The sequence below is a fragment of the Astatotilapia calliptera genome, chromosome 14 (genome assembly GCF_900246225.1).
Source record: "Astatotilapia calliptera chromosome 14, fAstCal1.2, whole genome shotgun sequence".
In the NCBI taxonomy this organism is placed as follows: Eukaryota; Metazoa; Chordata; class Actinopteri; order Cichliformes; family Cichlidae; genus Astatotilapia; species Astatotilapia calliptera.
This window is the reverse complement of record NC_039315.1, coordinates 37,542,121-37,569,012: the sequence shown is the minus strand read 5'-3', so window position 1 is coordinate 37,569,012 and position 26,892 is coordinate 37,542,121. Positions and strand designations below refer to the sequence as shown.

The following is a 26,892-nucleotide window of genomic DNA, read 5'->3' as shown; positions in this document are numbered from 1 at the left end:
TTTGTTCTTAGAAAATCTTTCTGTATTTACAGGTTTGAACAGACAAGCAGGTACAGACAGAGTGCTTATATACACAGCAGCACAAGATGTTAAAATGAGTGCTAAAACTATACGGTATTTACAGATGGACTACAGCGGAAAGTACAGACTAAGAACAAGTTTTATCACAAAACGTCTGGTACTCTACACAGTATCACAAATTCAATGAGCTGTACAGTTAAAAACCAAAAAATGGCAAATCTACATGAAATCCAATGTTTCTCCAATCGAGAGGCACTGAATTAAAATGTATTTACATTATATATACATGTTATAGTGTATAAGCATGTATGTTTTCATACATATATAGCTACCTGTGGTGCAAAAGCAGCAAAAGAAATTAGAATGTATGGAATTGAATACTACAAAGAAAAAAAATGTTTGTGCTAAATGGGCTGACTGACAAAAAGGTTACACCATACATAACTAATATACTGGCAAAAACAAAGATTGAGCCCAAGGAAGTAATGTTTGCTCAAAGTCCTAACGGTCCTAACGGTTACGTCAGTCATTTAAAAGAAAAAAGAAAAAAAGAGATTGTCAATAATACTTCAAGTTCATGCAAAGATATAAACCATTTAAAAAAAAGAAAAAAAAGAAGAACTTTTCCCTGTTGACCAACCAGCTGTGCAGCTTTCCCTTCATCGTGACACAGAAGGTGCAAAATAAGAGGGAGGGCGGGGCTTCCTGTGCGGATTATGGAACAGAGTTAGAACGCAGTACGGGCACTTGGTGGGGAGGTACAGTCTCAGAGTCAGCCTCATCCTGGTTGGAAAAGCCGCTTGTTGTGGCAGTGCTGGGTGGTGGTGGTGTGGAGGTGTTAGCGGTGGTGCTGAGGGTGGTGCTGATGACACTGCTGCTGCTGGTGGTGGTGCTTGTGCAACTGGCAGCAGGTGTAGTGGCCTGCTCCTCTTTGGGCTGCTTACTGGCAAACTCAGTGATGCTAAAGACAAATTGGAGGCAGCCCAGTTTGATGTAGCTGCCATGGTGGAGCAGGGCCGTGCCCTCCCAGCCCGCCCCACTGCCTCCAATTAGGCTGGAGCTACTCGCTTTGCAGCTACAAGACGGCTCAGCACCACCCTGACGTTGGCTACTCATCACTCCTCCTACTGGCAACAACCCCACCATGGAGTTGGCTCCCTCGTCCTCTTCCCGTTTCTTACTGCGACCTACGCAAAGAAGAAATGCAGCAGGTCTGAGAAAGACGTCTGTACAGACTAGTGTCACAGTAAACTCCATTAATGTGGAGACAATGCAACCATGAAAAGATTTCACTGATTACATTTTATCCACAAAATAAAAATGAACACTTTGTTTTGAAAATGAGACTAAAATCATGTGGAAAGCTGAACTCTGGCAAACATGTTTTACACTCATCATCTATAAACAGTTTCAGAGAAATTTGATTTAATGCTGTTTCACACTGCAGCTCTTTACTAATCAAACATCTGTCCAAATGATCTTTAATAACAGATTAAGACTGGAAGCTTTATGTGATACAGCAACATTCAGACTTTACATAACGTGGTCTGCCACAGAACAAGTATATCTGACTGTAGGGCTGCTCAATTAATCGAATTTTAATCACGATTACGATCTGGGCTTTCAACGATCATTAAAAATGACTGAGCCGATTATTAGCCCCTCCCTCATTTATCCGCGACACCTTAAAGGCCGGTCCGTGAAAATATTGTCGGGCATAAACCGTCCGTGGCGCAAAAAAGGTTGGAGACCGCTGATTAAGAGGACCCGAGGGAAGCTCGGAAAGCTAAGCAGAAGTTATTTGGAGAGGAGAGTGACTGCCGCTGGTTGAAAAGAGAGGTAAAAAAACTTCAGTGGTGTTGCACACTATTTTATATTATTTTTTAAAGTCATTGTTAACCCTTTAAAGCCGGTCAGAGCAGCACGCTCCGTGTTGTGTAACTATTTTTAAATCCCTGTAGAACCGGAACCGTGTAAGCTAGCGCAATAATTTGTTTTGCATATGAAACCGGAGGAGTTGTACTTACATCTGATGCCATCAGCTTGTCCTCGGTCACGGTTTCCTTCCACATAAAGCTTTGCAAAAACTGCATGAAAAGCTCTTGCAGGAACAAAAACATAATATTCCAGAAACACGCTTTGCCGATCTGATCAGCTGTTCATAACACTTCCCACAGTGAAACAGACGTCAGCGCGAACGATCGCATGTCCGCCATTTCCTGCCCGAAACCGGTAGTGACGTCATTTTCGCGGAAATTGTAGTTTTTTATTTGTAGGCCTTAAAAGCCTATACTGGTCATGTTTGACCTTTCTGAATAGTTGCTGGGATGCTTAGAACTCGAATTGCACAGCTGGAAATAGTTTATTTTGATGCACCTGCTGTTTTCTTTGCAAATTTGCATCATAGGATTGTTTTTTCGTTTTTCCTGCAGTATATAAAAATTGGTGTATCTCCAAAATAAAACTATGAAGACACTCAAAATAAATTTCCTGTTGTTGTAAACTATTTTTTGCAACTTTTTTGTATTTAAAGTTTTGAGGGATAAACCTCTTAAATTTCTCCAAGTAGAAATACATGTAAAAAAACAAAAAAACAAAAACGATTTTCAATTTTTTTGTAGTTTATTGCACTTTTTTGCAATTTATGTAGTTACTATGGACTTAATGCATACATATTATTAAAATATGGGCTATAACAGTTGCATAGCAAATTGAAATGCTCCCACAAACGGCACTACAACATGTAAAAAAAATAATATAAGCTCTGGCGGACTTGGTTCTATAGTAGGTCTTAAAGGGTTAAATAAATATCGTCAAATAATCGCGATCTCAATTTCAGTGAAAATAATCGTGATTATCATTTTTGCCATAATCGAGCAGCCCTATCTGACTGCTCATTTTACACTTTATTTATTTACCTTTCTCATTGCTACAATGCCACATGCACCAAGTTTACCACTGTACTGTACGTTTACTGCATCCTTACTTTTACTTTGAAATTGCAATAGCTAATAATAAGCCAGCCCGTTCTTTCCCATTTGGTGTTTTCTCTACCAGCAGGCTCGCTGGCTAGATCGCCATTATGGATGGAGATGAACTCCAACACCAAACTCATGGTTTGTTTTTTTCCTGCACTTCAAGCTGGCACTCTAACCAGAACCTACAACAGACGGAGAACTGGTTCTCTACTCAAACTAATTACATGTACCCATTAAGAATGACAAATGTGACCTTGAACACAATTTGGATGAAGAACACTAAAAGCTGACCAATACTGCAGGAGCAGTGTCAGCGTAACAAACAGCACACTGACATTAAGCACATGGGGGGGGGGGGGTACACTTCCTGAAATTCTAGCCAAACTAAAACTGATTCTTTTCAGTATTAGAGTATAAATTAAAGTATTCCTGTAATTTACAGACGCAATGATGTTATGATTTCTTCACAATTAAAATTTTAACTATTTTAACCAGAACACATACAGATGAGTGGCTAAGTGGAAGAAGATGGATGGATATTCATAAAAGGTTCATACAAAATCTATGAGTGACGACCTCATCAGCAGTCCAAGTCAAACTGGGCACACAGACCTGGGTTCCTTCAAGCCAATCCAAACAGATGACGGAGATGTACTTACGAATGATTCCTTGGACTTTGGCTACCAGGCCACCGGGTGGACATGGTGAGGTCTTCTCAGAGAAATCGCACGAGTACAGGACATTATCCACTGTGGTGCCATGCTCGCTATAGTTCAGAAGCTCATAATGCTTGGTATTCTGAAGGACGACAAAAACACACACACAATTTACATCTTGGTCACTAACAACCACAGGAGTGCTCTGCAGAGTGATGTAGTTTAATAGCCTCACCTCGTCATAGAAAATACAGGCATGTTTCCCCGATACGTAGTTGCAGTGACCGTAGTTTGTAAGGCACACATCCATGTCAGCACCTTAGAGAAACAGTTAAAGACTTAAACACCCTTTCCCACAACACAAAGAATACAGATTTGCAACATGGATTTTTTTTCTGCAATATTGACGTGTCAAAATGTATTTTAATGACCTGCACTCCAATGTGACATATTGTGTTTTTGTTCAGTAGTTTTTATTCCACATGGTCCTGTTGTGACCCTCACAGGTCTAAGAACTTACTTTCACAGACAACTCGCTTAAAATACTCTGATTTAAAGATGACGGTATCAACTATCACTCAACCTGACTAATGATACAGAGATTGGGAGTTAGTACAGGCTCAGTATATTATTATATTATATTATACTCTGTTGTGTACTGCTGCATGTCGTGCAGAAGTACAGTCATGGTTAAAAGGATACCTTCTGTCAAGGTTTACATATTAGGACAAAATAAAAATTATCTTGTTTTTAGCAGGTCTTGAAATTAAATCTTGATATATAACCTCAAATGAACTATAAAATATGACACTACTGTCATGTATTTGACAAAAAAGAAGCCAAAATGCAGAATTAGTGTATGAAGCACTAAGCAAACCCCTGTTGCTTCCATATAAATAAAGATGACAAGTAGCAGGTACATACTGCTGATCAAACACAACTGATTAACTGATTATCAGCACGAGTGACCACCTCTATAAACTCAGAAGCATTCTGGTGTCTGTCGACATAATGCCAAAGAGGAAAGATGTCTTAAAGAATAAATGAGTGCTGCATGTCAGTATCTGAAGTTGCATGAAGCCAGTCCCAAACATGCTCATAATTCTACCATGAGAAAGATTATTCACTATTCAAGTGGAAAACATGCAAGACAGCTGCAAAATATTCCCAGGAGTTAAAGTCCAAAAACTGCCACCAAGGCTCAGGCAGTGCAATGACTCCAAGCACGTCAGCAAATCTGTCTGGTGGTTCTGCAAGCTGATGAACGATGGGGTGTTGTTAGTTTTTCCACACACTGCTTCTGCATCACTTCCCAGTTTTATATCTGTAGGAGTGATTAGCTCAGAGCCAAGACACCAAACCAGGGGCCCTGGTATACCTGCTGTGTTGGCAGCTTTGCGTGTCACCAGTAATACCATCACACAGCTATATCCATTCATGCTAGCTGTTACGGTGCATGTACGTGCTGCAGTATTCTTCTGAACAACAGGTGTTGCCCGTCCTCCAAATCAGCGCTGGTATAGAAGGAGAAGAAGTCAAAGTTGGAAGACAAGGAATTTTAAAGTTTTTGCCAAGTTTCAAAGTTTCAACATCTCCCTCTGTGAAACCTGTGAACCTCTAAACTTCTGTACTGATATGATGTTAGGATGCCATTAAAAACAGACTTTAACCCAGCTGCAGCAGCAATGCAACAACACACCAGATTATAAAAATGGCGAAGTGCATGACCAGCAGAGATGACAGCTTACAACATGCAACATCAACTTTGCTGTACGGTGACATTTGCCAGGCACCACACAGCAGGTATGATGGGGTCCTACCTATGTTCTACTTCGGTCTTACTAAACTTTAGTCACAAGGCAAGAATATAACCTAAATCAAACATGATTAACTGGAGTTTGGTGAACTGGTAAAAAAAAACTACGTGAGACCAGCTTTAATGCTGTTCTCCTACGTGAACCTTTCCCACATCACAGGTGAAACCTAAGAGTGGCTCAAAGCCAGGGCACAGAATGCAGCAGGGTCAAAGTCACAGCAACTGAATGTCCTACCTGATCCTATGTGTAACGTCCTATAACACATGCTGACAGCTGCTCCTCTTCCTGTCAGAGGGTAAAAGACCGCTCTGGCTTGCACCTTTTTCTGACCTGGGAGGAGGAGAGTGTAGGTTTTAATAATTCGAACAAAACAGCAATCAAACAGCAGAAAAACTGACTTCTTGACAAGTAAACAGACTAAACTGTAGTGCAAAGGTGTCTTACTGTTTGGGTGGGGTGCTGAGGTTTTTGGGGTAGTGCTGGTGGTGGGGGGAGGTTGAGTGCTGGGCACTTTGGGAGCAAAGAGCTGCTGGATCCTCTGATGTGCCAAGAGCTTGATCATCTCTGTATCCAGTTTGTCCAGCTCGATCGATGTGCACAAAAACACAAACACACACAACCGCTGAAAGCTAATTACATCTTCGTGTGCTTCATAGCAGAACACAGCAATATGAAGGCTCTTAAACTGTCACATGTGGCCGCAGAGTGACAAACTCACCCCCATCCTCCTCTTTTCCATCCTTCATGCAGCTGGACAGGTTGGTGATGGAGGGCAGTGTGTTGGGCAGCAGTGAGTCTGTCAGTGCAGGAGCAGCCTTTATGTCTGAGGGACAGGAGAGAAAAAAAAACAGACAAATTGATGAGATGAGATAAAAGAAGGACCAGAAAAAACACAGTTTTTGATAGTTCACTATAAAGGAAAAAAGTGCACAGGAACTATTACTGAGATAGAAGGCAAAGCAAGTTGTATCTGAATACCTTTTTTTTCTTCATAACTCAGTAACTGAAAATAAAATGTGCTCTTAAATGGCCATGTATCCTTTGGATAAATGGGGCTGCACGATACAAAATATGCAAGAAAATTGTTAGCACTATCGATTATGTCAGCAGTGAGTATTCAATTAATAGCAACAGTAAACATTCAAAAGAGAGAAAACTCAGGTCTTTTAAAATGAACTTTTCATTTGTTTCCACTTTAGAAAATGCTTGTTTTGATAGTTTAACAATACACAGTATCTGCCAAAAGAGCTCAACTCTTTCACTGTATTTACATCCCATATCACAATCACATTTCCACTTTCTTGAAGAAACATTTTCCTAAAGACAAAAACTGATAAATTATTAAAAGTAGAAGTAACAGAATCACAATTTTAAGTGATCTGCCAAATAAAATAAGCTATGCATCCTAGACTGAGGCATGAAATAAAAAGGCCTTCTTCCCATCTGCTTGGAGCTCTTTCTTACATTATAAGGGGAAAAAAAAAGAGTTCTGACAGTATTGCATCTCCTGGATGAAGCAGAGTTGGTCAGTGTGCACGCGTGTGAATGCATGTGTGTTAAAGTGTGCGAGTGAATGTGTGTAAGCCTTCAAACAAGCATGTAGTGGCTGCAGTGAAGAAAGGTGAGCATATAACCATTCTCAGTTCTGAGGCATTCTCTGTGCTTTAATGCAAAACAGACGTTATGAAAGTGGAGATGTTAATACTAATAATAATTCAGCCTAACAGCATGACTATTAACACAATTTCTTAAAGTTAAAAATGTATTTATATTAATTTAAATATGTAAAATAATGTTGCTATAGCCTCAAATTAAATGTTCTCTCATGCACACCATGGTCCCCGTTACACGTATAATGAGGAGAGAGTAACATAATGATTACTTGAGTATATTATTACTATTATTATCATCATTATTATTATTAGCTGTATAAAGTGATACATTTAGACTGCAGCTTTGACATTTCTGATGTGTACCTGGAGTAGGTGCTGATCCAAACTTTACTGTGTCGTGCTCCTGGCTGCCTCTAGATGGTGCATCTGTGAAGGAACTGCTGGTGATTGAGGAGGGCTTTTCATCGGTGCTCACACACTCCTCCTGGGGCTCTGTCTGGCTCCTGTGGTTCTGTTGGCCACTGTGGGGCCATATCGTGGGGGAAGTGGGGCAGTTCTGTTGGGCACATGCATTTACAGTGCTCTCGGGTTCCTTCTTAACCGTTTCTGTTCCTATGTGGTTCACCAGTCCAGAGGCAGAAGCTGATGGCGTTTTCCCAGCCTTCAGTCTGTTCTGTAGCTCAGCCTGCCTGCAGGAATCTGAGGCACTGTTACAGTCTACAGGTCCATTGGCTCTGGGAGGCTGAACCAATTCCAGAGGCCCATTAGGTTTCCTACAGTTCTGACATGGTGTCACGGTGCATTTGCAAAGAACTAGCCCTGATGGGCTGTCCTTGGAAAGAGAGGCCCCCTGGGAGTCACTGGGTGTACTGCAAGCTTTAGAGCAGGGGTCAGGGGAAGAAGTCCTTTCTAATGAGGCCTGAGTTTTCATGTCTTCTGATGCTCCACTTGATTGTGTATTTGCTTTCTGCTCAAAGTGCCACTCTGTTGATGAGGCCTTCTGTTTGATGGATAGGTGTCGCATGATACTGCACTGGAGAGCGATGACATCCTGAAGCCACTGTTCAACACAACACATGTATGTTTTTATAAAGAAGCAACCAGCAGTTCTGTTGAGAGGCCCTCCCCTTCATCAAGGATTCATTTATATCACACAAACAAACAGATACCAGAATTTATCTTTTGCTGCAATTTTCAAATTACTCAAAGCTCTACAGTCTGTGAAAAAAACAGACTTTCTAATGCAACTGTTGCAAAGTGCCGTGAAGCAGTTGGTTCAGCTTTCAGAACTTCTGATACTGAATTTTCTGTTACTTTCTGATAAACACAGTACACAGGATGTGTCAGTGTTTCACTCATCTACACCAAAAATCTAACTCTCTAAAAACTTCTTGTCCAAACTCTCATCCAATCATCCAAAATGAAAAGGAAAGCGATCAATCATCCTTAACCTCCTAGGACCTGGTGTCCACATATGTGAACATCACATTTTGGGTTGGCTAGACCAAAATACTAAATGTTGCTCTACAAAGGCCTGATTTCCACATGCGAGGACGTTATACTGCCACTGTTCTATTGAAATTTAAATCGAATGTCCTCATATGTGGATCTCATTTTTCTCAGAAACAAACATCAGGTAAAAAATAGAATCTGATAATTCTTTGGTTTTACATTCATCAGGTCCCAATCAGCCCAAATAGCAAAGAGAAATTAAAAATGCATGCCATGAAAGAGTTTGGGTCTTAGGAGGTTACGCTGCTCTCCTATTAATCTCACATCCTATTACATCAGATGACACAGATTGTAGCACACAAAAGCCTGTTTCGAGGGAACTATCATTACAATCTGACTTAAAGAACATGTTAGGCAGCTGCTGGTTTCTCTTGTGCCTACCTCCTGCTGCTCAGCCTCTGTGGTGAAATGCTTTGTGGGCTGATGGTCAGGAATGCCACTACAAACCAGCTCCAGCTGGCGCACCCCTGCAGGAAGCAGCATGGGCGGAGGATTCTGGTACTGGGACTTGATGGCATCTGGCACCTGAATAAAAACACTGACTGTTAGAGACAATTTTTTTTTTTTTTTTTGCCTGTCCCGTTTGGCTCTTTTGCATCAGAATTGTTGTCTAAAGGCAAAGAAAGATGCCCAACGGATTTACTTTACCAAACTGACCATCCCAGCCTTGCCATAATGGTCCATTTGATTCACCTTTTATTGTTTATTTTATTTTCACTTACTGAATACGGGACAGACTTGACTGGGGGAAAGAAGGGGAGAAAGAAAGAGGGAAAGAGAAACAGCTGAGAAGAGGGACGGGGGAGAAGGACAAAAGACAAAAACCAACAGAACGGGCAGAGAAAAAAAAAATGCATCTATCGATCACCTGGATCACCTGCTGAGAAAGAAAAAAGAAAGCAAGCAGAAGAGAACAAGAGTAATAGAATAAACAACATCACAATGATATATGGGAATATGACAGTAAATACTAAATGTTAAACATTATTGTGCAGCACATAAGATCAACAGAACACAGTGTGCTTTGAGGTAGGAGCCAAAAAGGGTGTAGTTTGTGGGTGTGATCACCCGTGTGTACACCTGTGAGCATGGACGCGCTTGTTTTTTTTAAAAGGTTCCTTCATGTAATAATCTGCTAGAGGGTGTGGGGGGGCCACAGCCCCGTCCTCCAGGGCATGAAGCAGGTATGGAGGAGATCAAAACTCCAGACATCCAGAGGCCCCCAGAACACAAGAGACCAAGGAAGACCAACAGAGGGGCAGCTGCGCCACTGTCCCAGAAAGAGCTGAGGAGAGTCCCAGATGAGGGCTCACTCAGCAGCCGCGGAGCAGAAGCCAGGGGGAGTTGCAGTGACGCGCTCGTGAGCTCCGCCGGCAGCCAGCTGCGCCTGAGTGACCGAGCCCCAGGCCGAGAGGCCGGGGGCACCCCACCTCCGAAGTGGCCCGAGCGAGCCCCAGGCTCCAGGCCCCGATAAGCGGCCGCCAAGGAGTGAGCCGGTGTGTACCTGGACGCCCATCCCCGGACACAAAGAACCACCAACGCACTGATGTCTGAGGGGGTCCGCCACTGGCAGGGGAAGTGGTGGTGGGGGGAGATAGGCCTCCATACCTTGGAGGGCCTGAGATGTCCCCAGAGAGGTGGCGCCTGACACCCAACCTGACATATAGACACAGACATACAGGCACACACAGATACAAACATCCATTCCCACCCTCATGCTCTCATATGCACTTACTCCACACTCAACCAACGTGGAGACAGACATAAAGAGACGTTGTACACATGATCACACTCCCCAAGCGTACTCTACAAACCGGGTCTAGGTACCCTTGCCCCTGGAGGGGGGAACTGCACCCAGACCCAGGTGGTGTTTCCCTTTTCCCTGCGGTGGGGGGAGGCAGACCGCCCCGACTCCACAGCAGCAGGAAGGCTCCACACTCCAGACCGCAGTCGGACGGCCAACTCCTCCTCCTAGTCCTAGCCCCCCTGCTCCAGCAGGTCGCAGAGAATGGGGGTGAGAGAAGACTCCAAACCTCCTTCCACCCGCTCATTGTAGTGTTGATGCATGTGTGTTCTAAGGTGCATTTAAAACCCAGGAGGGCATGGAGCTACCTGCCAGAGAGCAGCAGGTAAGCGCATGGTCCCTCCTGCTAGCCCTCAATGTCTACGTGTATTTAAAATTGAGAGGTGGGCAACGATGCCAGGGGTGAGGTGTACACCCTGATGGTACTTTGGACTCCGTGTATCGTGCCCACCCCCAAGATCCTATATGTATGTGTAATGAGAGTGTGAGTAATGTGAATGTCTAAGTTGTGGGATAAAATTGAGGCAGAGGCAGCCAGAAGGGGACAGAGGGGGGGGGGGGGGTAGCCTCCTCTGCACCCTGGTGACATACCCCTACTCCAAGGCCCTGCATGTGTGGGTGGTTGTGGTGGAGCGGGAAGAGGGAGGCAGCTGGAGATGGGGAGGGAAGGAAGGGAGGGGCAAGTGACCCCTCCCTGGGGCCAGCTCCCCCGCTGACCCCAGTAGGCACCCCCATACTCCGCGACCCGCCAGGGAAAGGGGGCCCAGGCCCATCCAGACTGGGCCCAGTGCAGCAGCGCCGCCTGGCCCCACAGAGCCCGGGACAGTCCACCCAACCCCACCACAGAGAAAACTGCACCCACCCCACCATCCACTCATCTTCCAGACTACATAAGACAATAAACACCCAGGCTGAGATCTTCCTCCACCTCTCCTGTATCTCCCCCTCCTGCAGAGGGAGCTCCTGAGGAGAGGAAAGCTCCTGCAAGATGTGACAATCTCCCCCACCAGTTGAAGAGCCCCCCAGGTGGCTCGACGCACCGGCGGCACCCTGCTCCAGGGCTGGGCCCCCATGCACCCACCCGCCCACAACCCCGGCAACACACCAACCAGGACCCAAGCCCCCGAGGCCCGGTCCGGGTCCCAGCCCAGAGACGGAGCGCCCCCAGAACCTCACGCCCATCCCGGACCCACCCAGGGGCAGCCAGGCTACCAGGTCAGTAACCCACGTCCGTCAGCACAGACCCTCCCCTAGCCCCGCTGCACGCAGCCGCGAGGAAACAGTCACCTGAGAGCCAACAGAGCCCCTAACCGGACATGACCGCTACCCCGGGTTGAGCCCCCCAAGGAAGATGCCTCCGGGGAACCCCCCGACGCCCTAAGCCTGTCCCTACCCCCACACCAATCACAACAGTGAAGGCGGGACCAAACTATGACCCCCCACCCCCACTAGGTGATGGAGCTGATCAAAGGAGCCCAGAGCAATTGATCTGATGTGGTGGCAGAGGCTGTATCAAGACTAATGTAATCTAATAGATAATTTCTATATTGGTTAGAATTAAGATTATTTTTATTTTTCCAGTTCATGAGGACTGTTTTCTTGGCTATGCATAGGGCAGTGAAAACCATATGGGCGATATTCTTTTCTGAAGTGACATTATCTAAGCTGCCCAACAAACACACTAAGGGGGAAGTTGGAATGTTACATTTCAGACACTTTGATAAATCTTCACATATCTCGCGCCAAAACTTCTGAACTGGTGGACAGAACCAAAGAGCGTGGATATAATTGTCCGGTGAATTGGTTTGGCAGTGTGAGCAGTTGTTGGTAGACGTAAAGCCCATCTTGAACATCCGATGACCTGTATAGTGCACTCTATGTAATATTTTGTATTGAATTAATTGAAGACTGGGATTTCTAATTAGATGAAAGGTTTTTAAGCAAATCTGAGACCAGAAGTTTAGGTCTAAGTTAACTGATAAATCCGCTTCCCATTTTGCAATAGGAAGTGATATTGATTCATCTGTTTTAGAAAGCATTCTGTATATTTTGGATAGTAATTTGGGGGGTTTAAGAGTAAGAAATTGAACCACACTTGGTGTTAGAGACAATTTAACACTTTCTAGCAAATTAACCAGTACGTTCAGATGTGTCTAAACATAGCATCACTTCATATACAAGTGCACAACTGCTTAAATTTCAGAAGCTGAAAAAAAGACAGTATGTCAGTATCTAGGTAGAGCAGGGCGATATGACCAAAAATATTTCAATCAATCAATCAATCAATCAATCAATCAATCAATCAATCAATCAATCAATCAATCAATCAATCAATCTTTATTTATAAAGCACTTTTCATACAGAAAAAATGTAGCACAAAGTGCTTTACATAGTTAAAAGCAGCCCACCCCACCCTCCAACTCACTCCCCACACTCTCAATACACATATATCCCCCCACCCCCACCCACACACACATACACACACGCGCACACTTAAAGAGTAAAAATTGGGCTGGGCTCGCATGAGCCAAGTGAGGAAACACTATAACAGAGAGCCGTCTGCACCGGGAGCCGGTCACAGACCGCAGCCTCCGGGCTGGGCACACAGCAGGAGGGAGGCCAAGGAGCCCCCCAACCAGGCTGAGAGGACCCCAGAGACCCAGCAGCCACGGTCAATAACAGCCCCGGTGCAGAGAGCGCCCTCCGAGGAAACACTGGAGATATGACGCAATACGATATATACAGGGTAAAATGATAAAATAAATAACAACAGGATACAATATAAATATAAATATAAATAGAGTAAGAAGATTAAAAAATGAATAAGAATAAAATCAAAAAATATTAGGTAAATCCTAAATTAATAATAGAATAACAGGATAGAATAAATAAGCATAAAAAATAAATAAACGCTAAGTAAAAGCTAAATTAAAAAGGTGGGTCTTGAGCCTGTTCTTAAAACTTATCACAATATACATTTGAAAATTTGCGATAACTATATAATTGACACTAGACAAAACACTTTACAACTCCTCAACTTTATTAGTGCAAAGAAAACCCCATCAATGTATTTTCACTTAATCAAGCAGCTGTTTTTTATGTGCATTAAAGTTATATAAAAATGTAACAGTGCAAATTCCTTGCTGACAGTTTAACCAAAAAGACATTTCCAGTGGAAATTGGCCGACATATCCTCAGCATAACCATGTATAATATCCACAAAACTTAAGAGGTTATACACACAGTGTACGGTAATATTATGTTTAAGCACAGTACATATCACTCCGCGAGGCTCCTGCCTACGACAGCCGTAACGCTCCGACAATCCATCAAGCAGTGCAGCTTCGTAGCTTAGCAAAGTTGTACTGAAACATTTGACAGATTTTCGAGCGCCGTGTACATAAAATCGTTTCGAGGTCAGTAAACACAACCAGAATTCATACATAAGGCGCACGGGATTATAAGGGGCACTGTCTATTTTGAGAAAAATCAAAGGATTGATTTTAAGTGTGCCGTATTTTCCAAAAAACACGGTAATAACGTCGGCCCGCTAGCATGCGCTACCAAAAATAGTGCTTTGTTGTGTATCTGAGGGACGAAAGCTAAACCAGTTCCACCACTGAAGTTGCAGCATTTTTACAAACCAGTTCTGGTTCATCCGTTTCATTTAACAATCCGCTTTCGCCCTTCTCATTCTGCGTCGCCGCCATGTGCGCATGTATCAGAATCAGAATCAGAATCAGAATACTTTATTGATCCCTGGGGGAAATTATTTTTTGTTACAGTGCTCCATTTTAAACCAACATTAAGACAAGACAGACAATACACTAACTATGAATAGTACAATATATACATATATATACATACATACATACATAAGTCACTTATAAATAAATAGTTGGAAAAGAAACATGTGTAGCTGTAGCAGCAAACAGTGTGTTAAGTGGATGCGTTGTACAGGGAGATGGCCACAGGCAGGAATGATTTCCTGTGTCGTTCAGTGGTGCTTTTCGGTAATCTCAGTCTCTCACTGAACGAGCTCCTGTGACTGACCAACATGTCATGGAGTGGGTGGGAGGTGTTATCCAACATTGTCTTTATCTTGGACAGCATCCGCCTCTCCGACACCACCTTGAGGGAGTCCAGCTCCATCCCCACAACATTGCTGGCCTTACGGATCAGTTTATTAAGTCTGTTGGCATCTGCGACCCTCAGCCTGCTCCCCCAGCATGCAACAGCATAGAGGATCGCACTGGCCACAACAGACTCATAGAAAATCCTCAGCATTTTCTGGCAGATGCTGAAGGACCTCAGTCGCCTCAAAAAATAGAGACGACTCTGGCCCTTCCTGTAAAGTGCTGTGGTGTTTTTAGCCCAGTCCAGTTTATTGTCAATGTGTACTCCAAGGTATTTATAGTCCTCCACAATGTCAACACTGACCCCCTGGATTGAAACAGGGGTCAAGTGTTTCCTGGTCTTCCTGAAGTCCACGATCAGTTCCTTGGTCTTTGCCACGTTGAGCTGCAGATGATTCTGCTCACACCACGTGACAAAGGAGTCGACCACAGCCCGGTACTCTGTCTCATCATCCCTGCTGATGCATCCAACCACCGCAGAGTCATCAGAAAACTTCTGAAGATGGCAGGTCTCTGTGCAGTGGCTGAAGTCTGTGGTGTAGAGGGTGAAGAGGAAGGGGGAGAGGACAGTCCCCTGTGGTGCCCCTGTGTTGCTAATCACCTTGTCAGACACACACTGTGGGAGACGTACATATTGTGGTCTTCCTGTCAGGTAATCAACAATCCAGGACACCAGAGAAGCATCCACCTGCATCGCTGCTAACTTATCACCCAGGAGGGTCGGCCTGATGGTGTTGAAAGCACTGGAAAAGTCAAAAAACATGACCCTCACAGTGCTCGCCGGCTGGTCCAGATGGGTGTAGACACGATTGAGCAGGTAGATGATGGTGTCCTCTGTTCCGAGACGAGGCTGATAAGCGAACTGAAGGGGATCCAGATGTGGTCTTATTATGGGTCGCAGCTGGTCCAGGATGAGCCTTTCCAGGGTCTTCATGATGTGGGAGGTCAATGCCACAGGCCTGTAATCCTGGGGGCCACTGGGACGAGGCGTCTTTGGTACAGGGACGAGGCATGATGTCTTCCACATCACCGGGACCCTCTGCAGACTCAGACTCAGCATAAACAGTTTATGAAAGACTCCACACAGCTGGGGGGCACAGGTCTTGAGGACAAGGGGACTCACTCCGTCTGGTCCAGCAGACTTGCCTGAGTGAAGTCTCCTCATTTGCATCTCAACCTGGTATTGAGTGAAGGTGATGGGTGGGGGAGGGGTGTCAGGAATCTCACAGGAGGCAACATGTGAAGAGAGAGGCTGGCACAGTGGTGTGGCTCTGGATTCCAGGCTGACTGCAGGTGAGGTTGTGGGGGTGGGAGCAGACACTGTGGTGTCGAATCTATTGAAAAACAGATTCAACTCGTCGGCTCTATTCTCACCTCCCTCAGCTCCCCTGCTGTTGGTTGGCCTGAATCCAGTGATGGTCTTCATGCCCCTCCACACCTCTCTCATGCTGTTCTGCTGGAGTTTCCACTCCAGCTTCCTCCTGTAATTGTCCTTAGCCTCTCTGATCTTGTCCTTTAGTAACACCTTGCACGTTGCCTGGCGGAAGGATCGGGGTTCAAGAGTGGTATGTTGGTCACATGTCCGTCCGCCAGGCAACGTAGTCCCGTACGAAGTAGCGCGAAAAACAAACTTCAAAGTAGCGCTACGCATTCAGCGGGAGGCGTGGATGACGAGCAGCGATAAACTTGCGAAAAGCAAGTTATGCTCAACTCCACCGGTGGATTCTGACAGCGTGGAAAAGTGTGAAAACATCCACGATCACCAACGGATTTTGAAGGGCTGGACTGCTGCATGATGGAGAGGACACTGCCACGGCCCTTCTGAGGGTGTTCGACTCTGACACTGACAACGAGGATTTCTTTGGTTTTGAAAGTGACAACGAAGGAGAGAAGCGGAGAGTGGATGACGAAGCCATCCTGAGCCTGTTTGTATCCGACACTGGAGAAGAGGACTTTGGTGGTTTTAGAGCGCAGGAAGAAGAGAAAGATGGTGAATGACTGACTTTTCTTCTTGTTAAAGCCGTGTCGCTGCACCTGAGCCTAAAAGGTAGTCCGGATCTATTTTTCTGGTGTGCTGTAGGTTACTGTTATGTACTACATGTGCAAATATGTACCCATAACTTGTTTTTCAAAATATTAATAAAAGGGGTGTGTCTCCAAACAGCCATCTCTTTCCTGACAATTCCCTTTGTGCATATTCTCTTACATATGATAAGTCAACATTGAAACACCTGCGGCTTTTAGTCAGGTGCGGCTAATGTATGTACAAAACAGGATTTTCCCCTGATTTTAGCTTGTGCGGCTAATATTCAGGTGCGCTTTGTAGTCCGGGAAATACGGTATATTATTAAAGCCATTCATTTCCTAGATCTCCACCTGTGTTCCAGTGGCCAAGAAAAAACGATTATATGAAATCCAACACACTGCACCGTCACACTGAGACGTACGTCTACCTTGATGGTTTTCTTGTTGCCCTGGTGAGTGGTGCGCCGGTTGGGAGCATTTTGTCGATGTACTCTACGCAGGAAGTCCAACTTAACTGCGTGCTGGGACATCCTGTCCTGGAACTGATCGAAGAGCTGACAGCGGCTGGACAGGCTGAGGCTCCTCTGATTCAGCTGCATAGCAAACAAAAATATATCAATACAAATTTACATCAATAAAAGGAAAGGGAAAGCAGCTTTAGCTTAGAATCAGCACAGTGCATCTTACTACTAAGTGCTCCACATGGTTTGGACACATCCATTTGCCGGCAGGTAAAGCTGTGAGTGGAGGGTCCAGACAGTCCATGTGGAACAGGAGGGGACAGTGATCGCACTGGATCAATGGAGCCAACCTGCAACTCCTGAGAGACCAAATAAATAGAATTAGTACCTGCTGTCATCACTTCAGGGCTTCGTCTACCTCTTTGCACTGTGCTCCAGAACTCCTGACCTGTTGCATGAAAAGCAGATTTTGACTGGCAAAGGGACTAGACCATTGGGATCCAGTTCATGCTGAGGCCGCCTGAAGGGCTTTCCAAGCAGCTCTTCTTTTTTCCTCCGTTTACTGCTGCCTAGAAATCCAAACAAAAGAGCAACATTGAAGAAACAGTCTAAATTGCATATATAAAGAGGTATTTTAAACTTAGGGTGCTGAAAGAAATCATATTTTGGTAGTCATTATGACTGACTGACCTGGTAGTGCAGTGGTGCACGTGAGCTCACTCGGCAGCTGAAACTGAGTGGGGTTTCTCTCCATAGCAGCCGCTATTAGGAGCTGAAAGGGCCTCTTGAGGAGTCGCGGGGTCGGAGCAGAAACTGTAGAACTCTCGAGCTCTGCACCCTGAACTTCATCCTCAGGCTCTGCTGCCTCCTCTCCATCGTTCTGCTCCTCTGAGGGGGTTGGGGTGGATGAAGTGTTGGAATTTGTCCAGGTTAGCTGCTTAGCCTGCTGCTGGTTCTGCGGTCCAACAGTTGTACCTGGGCCACTCGTAGACAAGGGCCTGCAGCTCCGGCCCCCGGAGGAAGACCCTCAAGCCGCAGTGGGCCAGCGTTGAGCTCCAGTTTCATGGCTGGAGAAGCAGAGCGCTTGGAGGAGGATTTCTCTGGCAGGCCGCTGGTCTGTTCAGACTTCTGTTCTCTTTTCTGTACATATTCGCAAACAAAACCCAAACACGGATTTAAAAAGCCATCTCTTGACCCTGCTGTCTTAGCAAATTATAGATGAATCTCTAATCTTCCTTTCATCTCAAAAATTCTTAAAAATAATAATTTTTAAAAAGCTAACAGATCAAACTAAGGGCCCTGGTACACCTGCTGTGTTGGCAGCTTTGTGTGTCACCAGTAAGACCATCACACAGCTATATCCATTCATGCTAGCTGCTACGGTGCATGTACGTGCTGCAGTATTCTTCTGAACAACAGGTGTTGCCCGTCCTCCAAATCAGCGCTGGTATAGAAGGAGAAGAAGTCAAAGTTGGAAGACAAGGAATTTTAAAGTTTTTGCCAAGTTTCAAAGTTTCAACATCTCCCTCTGTGAAACCTGTGAACCTCTAAACTTCTGTACTGATATGATGTTAGGATGCCATTAAAAACAGACTTTAACCCAGCTGCAGCAGCAATGCAACAACACACCAGATTATAAAAATGGAGAAGTGCATGACCAGCAGAGATGACAGCTTACAACATGTAACATCATCTCTGCATCCAGTTTGTCCAGCTCGATCCCTGCACACACACACACACACACACACAACCGCTAGAAGCTAATTACATCTTCGTGTGTTTCATAGCAGAACACAGCAATACGAAGGCTCTTAAACTGTCACATGTGGCCGCAGAGTGACAAACTCACCCCCATCCTCCTCTTTTCCATCCTTCATGCAGCTGGACAGGTTGGTGATGGAGGGCAGTGTGTTGGGCAGCAGTGAGTCCGTCAGTGCAGGAGCAGCCTTTATGTCTGAGGGACAGGAGAGGAAAAAAGAGACAAACTGACATTGAATATGACGGCCCAGCTATGTAAGTGTTTCAGTGTCTAAAAAGTCACTCCAACTGGTTGATACACTTGCAAAATTTCTACAAAAAGACTTCATTTAACACACTTCAAAGAGTCACGAGAACTTGTTGCAACATTATTTCATCTCCTTTAACTATCATGAGTGTGTTTGGGGTTTTGGGAGTCAAGGATCCCAATAAAAATCAACAGCACATCTTACTGCTGTGTCTACTGCATGAAGAGTTACAGCAAACTGACAGAAGCACTGTTATCAGAAGTAATTTCTGACCACACCAATGTCCACGTTTTTCCCAGTTAATGCCAGTCGTTTATCTGGACCTCTCTCCTATCACATCGAAAATGAATCAAAACTCAGAACCTCCGATCGATACGGTCTTGCCCATGTCAGTTATTTTGGTTTGTAAAATCTGTCAATAGTCCACCCATGATTTACTGTCCCCTTTGAGACAGACATGTATGTTGTCACCTGACACTGCTCTGTCCAGTCTGTGGCAAGTAAACGTAAAGAGATGTCAGATACCAAGTCAGCTTCCCACCTGAGCAGTCTGTACCAAATAAAAATGCTGTTTTTTGTCTTACTCTTAGTAAACTAAATAAATAATTCACTGACCAAACACCATCCACTCTGATAATTTTGCATCTGCTGGTGAAAGAAACTGATCTGACATCAGTGTTAAGTTAACAAGCTCTACGTGACAAGCTCTAAAGAGTCATGCATTAAATGAAACAGCAGGAGTATTTCTTGTAATCAAATTACTCGATGAATAGTTGCAGCCCTGGCTAGTACTACAGGCAGAAACAACAAGCCTGTATGATGACTTTAGAATTACAAGTTTAGTTTACTTTAATTACTGTTAAACTACAGTGTTATGTTTTTACTTGTACTTACAATTTCCAGAGAAAACACTAAAGGCTGTTTTTGTGCTTAGATTTAACTCGTGCTGTGTCACTAATATTGCACTGTAATACTATTGGTACCATAGCAGTGACAATGGATTCACACTTCGGTCATCTGTCACCATCCCAGAAATGTACTAGTCAGTACTAATACAATAGAATTATGCAATTCTCAATACCAAAAAAAATGATCATCCCATGTACATAAAGGCTGCCAACCGACACACTGCTCAAAACCCCCACAACACCTCCTCCAAGTGGTGAGCACATGGGGGGTGGGCCTATGTCATCTCTTTAGCCTGTACACAGCCAGACTGCATGGGCTAAAACACAGTCTCTGGTTAGAATCCCTTGAGCTCTTCCCCAGGCCTGGCTCCAGGGTGGGGCCCTCGTAATCACTATGGTTACTGTACATTATCTCTTACACTTTAAAGTATTATTAGAATAAATTATTATTATTATCATTATTATTATTATTAGCTGTATAAAGTGATACATTAAGACTGCAGCTTTGACATTTCTGATGTGTACCTGGAGTAGGTGCTGATCCAAACTTTACTGTGTCGTGCTCCTGGCTGCCTCTAGATGGTGCATCTGTGAAGGAACTGCTGGTGATTGAGGAGGGCTTTTCATCGGTGCTCACACACTCCTCCTGGGGCTCTGTCTGGCTCCTGTGGTTCTGTTGGCCACTGTGGGGCCATATCGTGGGGGCAGTGGGGCAGTTCTGTTGGGCACATGCATTTACAGTGCTCTCGGGTTCCTTCTTAACCGTTTCTGTTCCTATGTGGTTCACCAGTCCAGAGGCAGAAGCTGATGGCGTTTTCCCAGCCTTCAGTCTGTTCTGTAGCTCAGCCTTTTTCATGTCCTCTGATGTTCCACTTGATTGTGTATTTTCTTCTCAAAGTGCCACTCTGTTGATGAGGCCTTCTGTTTGATGGATAGGTGTTGCATGATACTACACTGGAGAGCGATGACATCCTGAATCCAGCTGAAACTGAGTGGGGTTTCTCTCCATTGCAGCCGCTATTAGGAGCTGAAAGAGTCTCTTGAGGAGTCGCAGGGTCGGAGCAGAAACTGTAGAACTCTCGAGCTCTGCACCCTGAACTTCATCCTCAGGCTCTGCTGCCTCCTCCTCTCCATCGTTCTGCTCCTCTGAGGGGGTTGGGGTGGATGAAGTGTTGGAATTTGGAGTCCCAGGTCGGCTGATTGGCCTGCTGCTGGTTCTGCGGTCGAATAGTCGTACCTGGGCCACTCATAGACCAGGGCCTGCAGCTCCGGCCCCTGGAGGAAGACCGTCAAGCTGCAGCCGGCCAGCGTTGAGCTGCAGCTCCACAAATGGAGAAGCAGAGCGCTTGGAGGAGGATTTCTCTGGCAGGTCGTTGGTCTGTTCAGACTTCTGTTCTGTACATAGACACATAAAAAAACCAAACACTGATTTAAAAAGCCACCTCTTGACCCTGCTGTCCTACCTAGTTAGAGGCGAATCGCCAAACTTCCTTTTATCTCAAAGATTCTTGAAAAAATAATTTTTAAAAAGCTAACAGATAATTTTCAGAGGAATGGCTTATTTGAACAGTTTCAGTCAGATTTCAGAGCTCATCACAGCACAGAAACAGCTTTAGTGAAGGTTACACATCATCTTCTCATGGCCTCAGTGCAACGTTCAAAACTTTTGACCGTAATATTTTATTAAAGCAATTAGAGCATCCTGTAGGTATTGATTTCTGCAGTGGTTTGTATCATATTTATCTAAGGTTAATTATGGATGTGCTAGGACCAATTCTGTTTACAATTTAAATGCAGTATCATCAGAAGGCATAGCATACATTTTCACTGCTATGCAGAGGACACCCAACTTTATTTATCCATGAAGCCAGATAACACACACCAATTAGTTAAACTGCAGGAATGTCTTAAAGACATAAAGACCTGGATGGCCTCTAATTTTCTGCTTCTAAATTCAGATCAAACTGAGGTTATTGTACTCGCCCTGAAAATCTTAGAAATATGGTATCTAAGCAGATTCTTACTCTGGATGGCATTACCTTGGCCTCCAGTAACGCTGTGAGGAACCTTGGAGTCATTATTGACCAGGACATGTCCTTCAACGCACATATTAAACAAATATCTAGAACTGATTTCTTCCAATTCCAATCTTTGTGTAATATCTCTGAAATAAGAAATATCCTGTCTCAGAGTGACGCTGAAAAACTACTTCATGCATTTATTACTTCTAGGTGGACTAGATGTTTTCTAGTATTTTGGGACATCATTTTAGAGACAGAACATTACTTTTTACTTACCACATTGTTCATTCTCGCCAATGTCTGAGATGCAGAAGATGATAATTTACACTTTGCACTGTCTTCATGGATTATTGGTTCATTTTACGCAGATTACATAATAAAGTCAGTCTTGTAGTCCTTGCAGTCATATCAAACACACAGGCCAGCACCAAGAAATAAAGAAAAGTGCAAGACGCACTGAAAACGCTGACCTGTGTATCTCAATAAAAAAAAAAAACCTATATACATATGTACAGAAATAACTCCTCAGACTAGCCGCATCATGATGGTCTCTGTGTAAGATGGAGAGATGTTTCCAGCCTTTCCAGACACATCGCAGACATGAGGAGTTAGAAAGTTTGCTCCAAAGCACGAGGAAACATCCATATGTAACATCCATGTTCCATATGTCCAGGAAAGGCTTCATTGCTGATCACAGCCGGAGACGTTTCCTTGGTGGAGTGGGGCTCCTGCTGCTGCTCTCCTCCTCTGCAGGCTTCCTCTTTGCACCCTGTGTAAACCTCTTCAGAAACTGGCAGAGCACCGACATGATTACTCTGCCGTCAGAGGTGTAGTCTGTAACTCTCCATCGATTTGTCATTTCCCTTTCCTCTGTGCAATACACAGTGGAAATGACTCTGGTGATGGTGTCGCCGTCGACATCCAGGGTGCAGACGCAGTTCCTCTGATCTGCCTTGAGGACAGAAAGATCTGCTTTCTCTGGAAGCAGAGGTGTGAGGAACCATGAATGGAGGTGGGACCCTGCAGGCAGCACCATTAAACCAGCTGGTGAGTTGGTAGGAGGAGATGGAGTGGTGTTCTCCAACTGGCTCTCTGGCACATGGGTGAAAGGTGTCGTCAGCAGCAGTTTGTTAAAGAATCCCCTGAAGGCAATATAAGGAAACGCCTTCGTCCCCGTAACCAGGTTGTGGTTTAATGAGAGGACCAGATTTTTCATAGAGTCCACATGGCTGGGGCTCAAAGGACGGTTCCTCAGGTTGGAGATTAACATCTGGCGTACGCTGACAGGACTCACCAGCTCAGCTACGAGAAAACAAAAAGATCATCTGTGTTAATCGTGACATAATCAGACAAATTACGGATTTAAATGTCAAAACATGGCTTTATATCATCATATGCTATTTCTACACACAGCAATGAGAGGCCCGCAGCAGCACTCTTTATGAAAGCCTTAAGATTGGTAGAAGGTGAGAAAAATGGTTTTGCACTGTAAATGACTAAATTTCATGTTTTAAACCAAAGATCACAGCACCAAACTCTGCTTGTTAGCATGTTTAAACAGTAAAAATGTCCTGCTGATAGAATTCATTTGCAAATTCACATTTTAGCTGCATGTAAATTAAAAATGTACAGCTCATAGTAAAGAACAACTTTGCATGTTCTTGGTGACTGTGAACAAAGTTTTGTGATAAATGAATGCAATCTATAATATTTGTGAATCATGAACACATTGCCATTAAGCTTGCATAGAGTTTCAGTGATGTTTAATAATGAATTCGTGTTCAGCACTTATTCTTATTTTATTTAAGCATCAGTCTGTTGAAAATAAAACAGCTAAAGTCAGGTGAGAAACCTCCAACCTGCTTATTGCATGCACACAGTTTCAATTTCTCACCGAGCACATAACATACATCTGGACACCTGTACAGACACGGCAATACACAATGCACTCACATAAATATGATATACTTAATTCAGCATCAGTAGCTATAACTGATTTTGCACATAATGCATGCAAGATCAAATTTTGGCCACATCTCCGAGGACTCCCTAACCTCCCTCAAAATTTCCCAGCTTTATAAATGCAACGAGTGCCTCTGTGAACTCTCACAGCTCCATCATGCTTCTATACAGATTCGTAATTTATTAACTTTATCGCCTAATTCAGGGCCAGTTGCTAAAACATGTAAACTCAAACCCTCCACATACAAAAACAGGACTCCAGGATGACCGCACTGACGTCAGACGTCAGCCTCCCGCAGGTTCTAATGACTGACGTCGTTTCCATGGCGCGTGCATTAAATTGAGTGTTTTTTTGTTTTTTAGCATTTTTCAAACCAAAATTGAAGTTTCTAAAGTTTGACATATTTCACCTGAAATGTTCACACTCATGAAATCTTCCTCACTTTAAAGTAATAAAAGGCCAGTCTAAGGTGTATTTGTTTGCTTAAATATTCTATTATACTTATTAGCTCACTAAGCTTTACCATAGAGCTCATCCAGAATACGGGTGACACCAATGGAGAGCAGGTACTGCTCACGCCATACTCCGCCGGAGCTCATTTTTGGGGTGTTTGAATCCTCGTTTCAAGCACTAGTTTTAAAACTTTGGAAACAAACAGATTTTCACAGCGCTATTAAACAAACCTCCTGCTCGCACTCTCATGTGAAAACCAAATTCGAACGTTGGCTTCTGCTTTTATACCTGCCGCGCTACACGTCATCCTCATCACCTTGACTCCCAGGGTCACGCAGGCGACGCGGAGTGATTCAGAATAAGTTTCCTATAATTATCAGATTTTTAAAAATAATAATTCTCATTTAGTTTCGCAGTTTCTAATCATAAGTATTTTAATTATTGAATATGTAATATGTAATGTTTTTTTGATCATGAATTCGTCTCTTTATAAACAACAAGTAACTGAAAGCCATAAAGAAAATTCATCACGTTAATTAAGTCTGCTTATTTCCTTTGTTAAAATGAACCGAGTTAGTCCCTCCGTTTAAAAAAAAAATATTTAAAGAAAAGAAATCACATTTATTCGGGAAAAATAAATAAAAATATTCAAATGAATGAATAAAAAATTAATATATAAACAAACGAAACGTGTATAATAAAGTCGTTGTACTGTGAAATATGTCACTTTATTTAACTGTGCCTTTGATAAAAAGGTTTCCCCTTTTCCCCGTTGTAGTTGTACAGAGTGAAATTCACCTGAAATTTGTTTCAAACTCTTGTGTACAGTGATTTATGCGCAATTTTTGAGGACTCTGACTTTAAACTATTTTACAAACGCGAATTTGAAACTTGAATAAATAGCGATCCCTTGAGCTTTTACAATAGCCTATGAAGCAGAGGTGGGACCAAGTCATTGTTTTGCAAGTCTCAAGTAAGTCTCAAGTCTTTATCCTCAAGTCTCAAGTCAAGTCTCAAGTAATGTCAGGCAAGTCAGAGTCGAGTCTCAAGTCACTGGTGTAAAAGTCCGAGTCAAGTCACAAGTCTGAAACTTTGAATTTCAAGTCCTTTCGAGTCTTTAAAAAAAAAAAAGAAAAAAGAATGTTGCAGTTATGCTAAATGTAAATATTAGACCATGTAATTTTAAAAGCTGTGTTTTTCTCAACACATGACAAAATAGTGAACTTAGAAAATATACACAAATTGTGAAATTGCACCTCTTTAAAATGCAGCTCAATTAAACCTAGCTCCTAGAATAATTTTCACCGACAGTTCTGAGATAAGCTGCATGTTATTCTTGGATGCGGTTGTAGGACCGGCTTTAAAATCGCATGACAAAAATTCATACACATTAAAAAAAAACTGCATCACCAACGTAGCCTGGACAACATTTGCTAGTTAGATGAAGTCAGCTATCTCATCTTAGCATATTTATATGCATATTTATAATTATATGGTTCTTGGAGTGAATGCACACACTCATGAAGTTTAGTAACTTCCGGTCACTGCAACAAGCCCAGGTACAGTTTACCGACGGATGGGTGCAGGACCTTGAAATGCACCGTGTAGAACGAAAGACCATCGTACGTATCATAAGTTTACCAGTCTCACAAATTGTCTTCATAAATACACATTCATTAACCGTTTATTAATAGGACCTTTGAGCTCAATGGTAATTAATTAGTAGGGGAAATAATTTCTGGTAGCATTACAGAAATGTAGCAGTGACAACAATATTGTATGCTGTAATCGTACTGGGCAATTAGTGATACAAAAAACTGTTTTATCCTGTGAATAAAAGTATATGTTTTTGTCAATGTACCATAATAACAGAAGCGAAACGCAATATTGTGTCAGGACAATTCACTATTTATGCACAATAAACAAAGGAGCATAGCGCGACAATTTCTGTTCAGCGCCAGACTTGCTTGTAACCTATATCACCAGTTATGTTATGAAAATGACGCATTAACTACAACAGCAGACTGACCTTCGTGTAAATGCTTGGAGCAGACTAACCTGTGAGCTGGAGAGTTCTGGGACGTTATATTTGGTCTTTGAATGGCTGCAATCCAGGCCATCCGTCGCCTCTTTGTTACTTCGGAAACATGGTTCAAACAATTTCTCTTCAACGACGTAATCCGATAACAACCGATCTCTTTACCCCTCGGCTTCCCGTGGCTGTCATGCGACCGGCTATTGCAGTTAATAATACAACGGCTTCTTGACATTTTTGTGTTTCTTTTTATCGCTGTGTGACTGATTTCAATTGAAAGCCTGCGTGCGCTAGTACCTCTTGCCACGAGTTCCCAGAATCCTTTGCGGTTTACCCCTGAATGACGTCACATTTTCAATCTCTATATAATATGCATGTTACATTTTATATTTGGGGTGTCTTTTCAAGTAAACCGGTTCAAGTCCAATTCAAGTCCCAGGTCATTGGTGTAAAAGTCCAAGTCAAGTCACAAGTCTTAGAACA

General features: G+C 43.5%; 2 protein-coding genes across 4 annotated transcripts; both read right to left on the bottom strand.

Moving 5' to 3' along the window:
- Positions 1-18,047, bottom strand: LOC113035741 (PHD finger protein 12-like; the record flags this gene model as incomplete). Its single annotated transcript, XM_026191386.1, has 12 exons — positions 1-1,208; positions 3,659-3,797; positions 3,891-3,973; positions 5,707-5,802; positions 5,917-6,055; positions 6,183-6,295; positions 7,449-8,145; positions 8,979-9,122; positions 16,991-17,155; positions 17,250-17,382; positions 17,472-17,592; positions 17,714-18,047. Coding segments are annotated over 12 exons (2,637 nt in total), but the record flags the coding sequence as incomplete, so codon positions are not given.
- Positions 17,990-26,463, bottom strand: LOC113036744 (uncharacterized). 3 transcript variants are annotated; one of them, XM_026193197.1, is made up of 5 exons: positions 24,445-24,561; positions 22,235-23,260; positions 20,463-21,332; positions 18,873-18,977; positions 17,990-18,163 (listed from the first exon to the last, which is right to left on the bottom strand). In XM_026193197.1, exons 3-5 carry the CDS (start codon positions 20,791-20,793, stop codon positions 18,144-18,146), a joined length of 456 nt encoding a protein of 151 aa, XP_026048982.1. In that variant the 5' UTR covers positions 20,794-21,332; positions 22,235-23,260; positions 24,445-24,561; the 3' UTR covers positions 17,990-18,143. The 3 variants fall into 3 exon arrangements, 1 of the variants encoding a protein (XP_026048982.1); XR_003274494.1 differs by lacking the exons at positions 17,990-18,163; positions 24,445-24,561 and adding an exon at positions 26,433-26,463 and having other exon boundaries at positions 18,772-18,977; XR_003274493.1 differs by lacking the exon at positions 17,990-18,163 and having other exon boundaries at positions 18,772-18,977; positions 24,445-24,607.
- Positions 26,464-26,892: the final 429 nt, after the last annotated feature.

Coding starts and splice junctions, on each gene's coding strand:
- LOC113036744 (XM_026193197.1), bottom strand. CDS start 20,793: ATGAAAAAGGCTGAGCTACAGAACAGACTGAAGGCTGGGAAAACGCCA. Junction 18,978..20,462: donor TGGATCAGCACCTACTCCAG/GTACACATCAGA, acceptor CCTGTCCCTCAG/ACATAAAGGCTGCTCCTGCA. Junction 18,164..18,872: donor TGGAAAAGAGGAGGATGGGG/GTGAGTTTGTCA, acceptor GAATATGTACAG/AAAAGAGAACAGAAGTCTGA.